General features: G+C 46.1%; 6 protein-coding genes across 6 annotated transcripts, besides 15 other annotated features; all 6 read left to right on the top strand.

Moving 5' to 3' along the window:
• Positions 1-827, top strand: Tc00.1047053510315.40 (hypothetical protein, conserved; the record flags this gene model as incomplete). The annotated part of the gene is made up of 1 exon (XM_799739.1): positions 1-827. A coding segment is annotated over one exon (827 nt), but the record flags the coding sequence as incomplete, so codon positions are not given.
• Positions 1-929: a sequence feature (heterozygous, Esmeraldo-like haplotype).
• Positions 930-938: a sequence feature (haploid, Esmeraldo-like haplotype).
• Positions 932-989: a sequence feature (C-rich).
• Positions 939-1,193: a sequence feature (areas merged during assembly that could not be assigned to a particular haplotype. This can correspond to areas where the two haplotypes were merged or to regions with more than two copies in the genome that were merged during assembly.).
• Positions 1,094-1,114: a sequence feature (AT_rich).
• Positions 1,143-1,208: a microsatellite.
• Positions 1,194-1,370: a sequence feature (haploid, Esmeraldo-like haplotype).
• Positions 1,339-1,371: a sequence feature (AT_rich).
• Positions 1,371-2,224: a sequence feature (haploid, non-Esmeraldo-like haplotype).
• Tc00.1047053510315.30 (hypothetical protein, conserved) lies at positions 1,390-1,989 on the top strand (the record flags this gene model as incomplete). The annotated part of the gene is made up of 1 exon (XM_799738.1): positions 1,390-1,989. The coding sequence occupies one exon, from the start codon at positions 1,390-1,392 to the stop codon at positions 1,987-1,989; it is 600 nt and encodes a 199-aa protein (XP_804831.1).
• On the top strand, positions 2,124-3,203 carry Tc00.1047053510315.20 (mitochondrial carrier protein, putative; the record flags this gene model as incomplete). Its single annotated transcript, XM_799737.1, has 1 exon — positions 2,124-3,203. The coding sequence occupies one exon, from the start codon at positions 2,124-2,126 to the stop codon at positions 3,201-3,203; it is 1,080 nt and encodes a 359-aa protein (XP_804830.1).
• Positions 2,147-2,166: a microsatellite.
• Positions 2,225-6,774: a sequence feature (heterozygous, Esmeraldo-like haplotype).
• Positions 3,487-3,539: a sequence feature (A-rich).
• On the top strand, positions 3,583-4,167 carry Tc00.1047053510315.14 (hypothetical protein, conserved; the record flags this gene model as incomplete). Its single annotated transcript, XM_799740.1, has 1 exon — positions 3,583-4,167. One exon carries the CDS (start codon positions 3,583-3,585, stop codon positions 4,165-4,167), a length of 585 nt encoding a protein of 194 aa, XP_804833.1.
• Positions 4,334-4,387: a sequence feature (A-rich).
• Positions 4,478-5,458, top strand: Tc00.1047053510315.10 (inosine-adenosine-guanosine-nucleoside hydrolase, putative; the record flags this gene model as incomplete). The annotated part of the gene is made up of 1 exon (XM_799736.1): positions 4,478-5,458. One exon carries the CDS (start codon positions 4,478-4,480, stop codon positions 5,456-5,458), a length of 981 nt encoding a protein of 326 aa, XP_804829.1.
• Positions 5,656-5,691: a sequence feature (T-rich).
• Positions 5,952-5,984: a microsatellite.
• On the top strand, positions 6,016-6,774 carry Tc00.1047053510315.4 (hypothetical protein, conserved; the record flags this gene model as incomplete). Its single annotated transcript, XM_799741.1, has 1 exon — positions 6,016-6,774. A coding segment is annotated over one exon (759 nt), but the record flags the coding sequence as incomplete, so codon positions are not given.

The raw sequence follows: 6,774 nt of genomic DNA, 5'->3' as shown, positions 1-6,774 counted from the left end.
ATCTCGTTATTTATCAACTGCGTCACGATCAATTTGAGGAGGCGTACGAGTTGATCAAAGATCTTGAGCCTGTTTCTACGCCTGAGTACATTCTAAAAGGCGTCGTGAATGCCTTAATTGGACAAAAACTTGACTCGGAGGAGCATCTGAAGATTACGCGGGAGTATTTCAATCTCATAGGCACTGCTCAGTCTGAGTGCGACACCATTCCCGGGCGACAGTGCATGGCCTCATACTTCTTTTTGCTCCGTGACTTTCCAAATGTTCTTCTTTACTTACGCTCCATCAAACCCTACTTTTTAAACGATGATACATTCCTATATCTGTATGGCATTGCCTGTGCGGGGACCGGGAATTTCTCGGAAGCGGAAGAATCCCTCACGGCGGTTCGCTCCGAAAAAATTAGGGCGGAATTCAGCTACACAAGTTGGCTAATGCGATCTCACATCATGAACAATCATGCAAAGCGGGCATGGGATATTTATCTGAAAATGGAGACAAGCGCCGAATCCTTTAATGTCTTGCAGCTCATGGCAAATGACTGTTATAAGGTTTGTGCGTTTTACTATGCTGCCAAGGCATTTGACGTTCTCGAACGCCTTGACAATGCCCCTGAGTACGTTGAGGGTAAAAAAGGAGCTTGCATTGGTGTCTTTCAACAGGTTTTTGCGAATCAAGAGCCTGTGGACTCGCTCTTTGATGTTGTGAAGATGTTGGAGTCAAGTGTGCAACAGCACGCCAGCGAGCCACAGGTTTCGCAGCAGTTTGAAAGCATACTGAAGGTGATGAAGGATTGGCTCAAGGAGAGCAAACTCAAGCGCAAGTAGAGAGTCCGCCAGACAAATGAAGGTGCTGTGCGGCAGTGGTGCTGGGGACGAAGGGAGAAAAAAAAAAAAAAAAGAAAGAAACAACGGCAAAGCAATGGCAGACAGAAGGGGAGGGGGGAAAAGAAGGGGGAAAAGGCGGATGATAGAAGGGGGGAAGGGGGGCATATTAATAGCGCCAAAGTGGAATTATTAATGCACCCCAACATGAGTCTCTTTCCCATCACACGTGAAAAGGAGAGATTTACAATTTATTTTTATGAAACAGGTTTATTATTATTATTATTTTTCCCTTTGTTCTGTTTATTATTATTTATTTTTGTTTGTTTGCTTGTTTTTTTTTTTTTTTTTTTTTTGTTTGTTTGTCTTTTTGCTCGTTTCTTTTTTCTCCCCCCACGTCCACGTTTATATGCGTGACTGATTTTTATGGATGTTTATTTAGCTGAGAAAAGAAAAAGAATGCGCATATGACAAATGATAGAGCTGAGGTGAATGCATGGATGAATTATGGCTGTTTTTTTTTTTTTTAATTTAATTTTATTTTTTTGCCGAATAGGGGAGGGGAATGATTAGACATGGCCTTTTTGATGCCACAGCGACACTGGTGCCATCAGCGGATGTACTGAAGGCCATGCACGCATTATATTGGCGTGGTGGCTTCCTTGGTACCTGCGTTGCGGTGTTGCCACGTGTTTTGGTGACAGCAGGCCATCACTTTAACGCTGTCAAGGATGACGTTGGCGATTTTACTATTCGACAACCGGATATGACAGAGGCTCACGTTGAACATGCGTTGAAGAATGGAGCCAATGACATTCTTGTTCTGTGGGTCGATAGGGAACTGGAACATATTCCTCTGCGCGGTTTTCTTCCCCCAATGCAGGCGCGTGTGGCCACCGTGTGGCTCTCGACAAAGTGGCCGCACGAGACAATTGTGTCGCCAGGGATTGTGGTTGAAAGCGGTTTGCTTAACTGCGTGGCACGCGGAACCGTCAGCACCAGCGGCTCCAGTGGTGCGCCTGTGATTGATCACTTTGGGGATCACGTTGTGGGTATGCATCTCACGTCTAACACTCGCGATGGTTCTCGAGTGTCTGGATTTATTCCAGCGCGTAAGATTATTTCTGTTCTTGCCGAAATGGGTGTCAGCTGCCGTGTGCTCTAACGTCGCGTGTGAGGGAGAAGAAAACGTTTCCAGTGCGCTTTTTCCTCTGTTGCTCCACACATTCTCTTGAAAAAGCACGAAAAAAAAAAAAAAAAAAAGGAGGCATACTGTTGAGTTTGAATGATTGTGTTTCAATGGAGGGGAGTAATAGCAACGAAACAACAACAACAACAACAAAAAAGTACTGCGAATTGTTCACTTTGGAAGATTTTTTTTTCCTTTTTATATATTTTTTTTTTGATGAGTTTTATTTTGGTTTTAGTTTCTACGCACAGGTTTGGAAGCATTCCTCTCAGTGCGTGTGTGTTTGGTTTGCTTCTGTTTTGTGTAGTGGGTTGAATAGGATGTCTTCTGCGGACATAACTGCCATGTACGGTGTGAGGGAGGATGTGGGAGTTCCATTCTACATCTCTTCCTCGGAGCTAATTGCCGGGAGCGTCGCCGGCTTTGTGGAGCACTTTGCCATGTTTCCATTTGACACGATCAAGACTAGAATACAGAGTGGGAGCTCACCAAACATCGCATCCGCCCTTCGTCAGGTGTTTCGTAGCGAGCCTCTCACGCACCTCTACCGTGGTGTTTTTCCCATTCTTGTGTCCGCTGTTCCTTCGCACGGAGCGTACTTTGGCTCATATGAGTCGGCCAAGCGTGCTTTTGGAGAGGATTCAAATGCATCGATCCTGATATCCTCGAGTTGTGCGGCGGCGGCCCACGACACGATCGCCACCCCTTTTGATGTTGTGAAGCAGCGGATGCAGATGGACAATGGAGGGCGATTCACTTCTTCTTTGCGGTGTGCGCGTTACGTTTTTGAAGAGAATGGGCTCCGGGTATTTTTTGTTTCGTTGCCCACAACAATATTGATGAATGTGCCACACGTTGCGACGTACTGGACGGTGTACGAGGGATTCCTCGCTTTTCTGGGTGGTGGGCGCCGCGACAAGGAGAACGAGCTTGCGGTGGAGTATGTGGCAGCCGCCCTCTTAGCCGGCACCATGGCATCAGTAGTCTCTTCCCCGTTGGATGTTGCCAAGACGCATCTACAGCTTGGGAATGAATCACGTTTTTTGGCGGTCTTACGAAATATTGCTCTAAACCGTGGTGTGCGTGGATTTTTTGCTGGCGTTTCTGCGAGAATTATACACACGGCTTCCTCAGGCGCACTGATGATGATTACTTACGAGATGACAAAGAAAGCCATGGAGCGTTGGTAATATTTTTATACATGCGATCCCACTTACTTGTATTCACAATGTTTTGACATATGAAGCGAAATCCTTGCCAATATTTTTTACTTTTCTTCAACAACAACAGCAAGAAAGAAAAAGAAACCAGGTGTTTAATAAACAGGCAAAACACCATCGAAAATGATACACGGAGAAGACGATAACACATTTGCCTAAGGATTTTCATGCTTATTTGAAGGGTGGTTTTGAGGCTCGCGGACCGTGAGTCTGAACTCCATGCTAAGTGAGAAACGGTGCCGTAAATAACTCGTTTATTTTTTGTTTGTTTTGCTTCCTTGCATTTTTTCCTTTTTTTTTTTCTTTGAAATTTCCTTCTGACGAAGGGACTGTCGGTGTGTAGACGCCCATGAGTGGCTCCCAGGCACTCCGCCGTATTCTCTACGTTGATGCAGAAGATGGATCTGTTGCCCGTCGTGGCTATCATTTTGGTGGGGCCTATGAGCCGCTTTTGTACTCAACAATGCTCGAACAGCCTGCAGGGCTGCAGCCACGTAGCGGTTTTCGTGTAGCTTGCGCCTGTTTGGCCGGCTGCTTCTTTGGATGCCTGACAATGAAGGCAAGGAACATGGAGCGGTGGTGGTTAGGACTGTTCTTTATGTGCGGTATGTATTACAATGCCGTGAAGGCGCACAAAGTGAACAATGGTTTAGTTGGACATCAATGTGGATTTTTTGCCGCAGGGATGGGCGTTTTGGGGTGTGGCTGCCGTTTAGCCGTGCATGCAGGAAGCGCCAAAATGAACAGACGACTTCTTTTTTTATTCGCCAGCCTTATGTGGTATGAAGTTGGCCGGTACCACATGTGGGCGGAACACGTTTCGGAATTTCGACGTGAAATCACACCAGAGCGGTCATATGATCTTTTGGCGGAATTTGTTCCACAAGAGATTGAGACCGAATTTCTTCCGTATCGTTCCGTGTCGTCAGAATAAAATGACAGTACTGAATCCATTGGCATCGTTAGTTGTTTACATGCTCAGGGCTAGATTCTCCTCTTGGACTAATGAATCTGGCTGCATGGTCGTTGTTTTTTTTCTTTTGTGTGTAACGTTTTCTCTCCAATTGGTGTGGAGGAAAAGCATTGTCGTTAATTCCCCGTTTTCTTTTTTTGTTATTGTTTTTGGTCTGTCTGCTCCTTTTTTTTTTTTTTTTGCTCTGGAGGAGAATTGAGGAAAGGGACCGAAAGAGACCTTTAGAGAATTGTTGTCTGTTTCTCCGTGTAACTGTACTTCTGTGTGGAAGATGCCAAAGGCCGTTATTTTGGATCAGGATGGTAATCACGATGACATCATTTCTCTGGCACTACTGCTAGCGCGGCCAGAGAAGGTACGTGTCATTGGCTGCATCTGCACAGATGCCGATTGTTTTGTTGCTGATGCATTCAACATCACCGGGAAACTGATGTGCCTTTTAAACAAGCGTGCAAACCGGCCTCTTTTTCCCATTGGCATTTCGTCTTTACATGGCGTGAATCCGTTTCCGATGGAGTGGCGCTGTACTGCGAAAAACATGGATGATTTGCCCTCTCTGAACATTCCTGAGCACACTGAGATGTGGGAGAAGTTGAAGCCAGAGTATGAAAAACTCGTGGGTGAGGAGTTGCTTGCGGATCTGGTGATGAATTCGCCGGAAAAGGTAACGATATGTGTGACCGGACCACTCTCCAATGTGGCGTGGTGTATAGATAAGTATGGGAGACGCTTTACAGACAAGGTGGAGGAATGTGTCATTATGGGTGGCGCTGTGGATGTCGGTGGCAATGTTTTTCTCCCGGGCACTGACGGGACGGCAGAATGGAACATTTATTGGGATCCACCAGCAGCGAAGGCGGTGCTGGAATGCCCTCATATACGCAATGTTCTCTTCTCACTTAATTCGACGAATGCCGTTCCTGTATGCTCATCTCTTGTGAAGCGCTTTGGTGCCCAAAATGAGTACTTGCTTTCGCAATTTGTGGGGTCCACCTGGGCCATGTGCACGCACCATGAGCTTCTTCGCCCAGGCGATGGCTACTATGCCTGGGATTCTCTGACTGCCGCCTACGTAATTGACAACAATTTGGCAGATCTTGAGCCGATGACGCTGGAGGTAGAGATTAATAAAACAAAGGACGAGGGGCGCACGTTTCGTTCGACGCAAGGACGTACTTGTACATATGTTGCCAAGAACACCAATGCAGAATTATTTTATGACATGGTGCTTTCCAGTATGCGTATTTGCTGATAATTCACGGGGAAAGAGACATGTGGGGAGGGGGGGTCATAAGAATGAAAAAAGAAAAGGAAGGAGATTCACTTTTTTAAAGGAGACAACGTACGATTGAATAAAGACATGGTTTATTTTTGCTTTCATTTTTTGAAACGTTGAAATGAGGGGAGCGTGCTTTTATTTGGAAGAGTTGAATTGCCGATGACACGTGGAAAGGAAGAAAAAAAAAAGAAAAAAAAAACACAAAACACAATTGGGGAGAAGAGTTGAAGAATGACAAATAGCTGTACATAGCACCCGATGTTTTGGTTGGAAGCGGGTGGCTGAGGGGAGTGAAACGCGCTTCGATTGTGTCCAGCGTTCTTCCAGCCAGTCCTTTGCTTTACAAACTGCCTGCTGCCTTCTTTTTGTGTAGATCCCTTTCAATGTCCCTTTCTTTTCTTTTTGGTCTTTTTGGCGTGGGAGGTGCCTTCTCCTATCGCTCTCCTGCACAACGCAGCAACGAAGAAGCAGCAGCAGCAGCAGCAGTAACACCAACAGCGAAAGAAAAAAAAAGGGGGGCATAAAAACGGATGAGCGAAGTAACGAACACAACGGAAATAAGCCAGAGGGATGTGCTATTCACGGAGTCGTCAGGTGCCGATCGCGTGTATGAGGTTGCGAAATACGGTGGTGAAGTGGAAAGTTACTTGTACAGGTACAAAACGAAGGGCCGACGGTCATTTTTGCAGGATCAAACGACGGCATCGACATTTCTACCGCGTATTCTACCAAGGGGCTTTCCGTATGTTGCCAACTTTATCTCCTTTGAAGAGCTTGTGAAGCGGGGAACGATACAATCCTGCAGTCAGGAGGAAGTGGACTTTTCCGTCAAGGATCTCCAATTGCTTTACGAGTCAAAATGTATGGATCAGGACCTGCTGCCGTCATGGGAACGCGAGATGCGCTTTATGGAACTTATCAGCGCCAACTGCAGAGGTAAGTTTTTTTGTTTGAAGGAGAGTGGGTTTGGTCCGATGTGTGCTGAGGCTATTGCACACATCTTGTCCAATAACAGAAAATACACCGTTCTTGATTTGAGTGGAAATCGGTTACGGGATGAAGGGGCCTGTTCCATCGCCAAATTAATCAGGATCAACAGGACCATTGTTCATGTGGGTCTTCGATCCAACGATATTGGTCACATTGGAGGAGTGGCTCTGGCCAGGGCACTTCTTGAAAATAACACTGTGGTCTCGCTTGACTTGGGTGCTCATTCTGGCATTAATGGGAATCACATTGCAACGGAAGGCGCAGAGGCAATTGGGGTCATGCTTCGTGCAAACAAGGTT

This window comes from Trypanosoma cruzi, genomic scaffold, assembly GCF_000209065.1.
Source record: "Trypanosoma cruzi strain CL Brener 1047053516711 genomic scaffold, whole genome shotgun sequence".
NCBI lineage: Eukaryota > Euglenozoa > Kinetoplastea > Trypanosomatida > Trypanosomatidae > Trypanosoma > Trypanosoma cruzi.
Note: the sequence above shows the minus strand (reverse complement) of the source record. Positions and strands in the feature narration are given on the sequence as shown.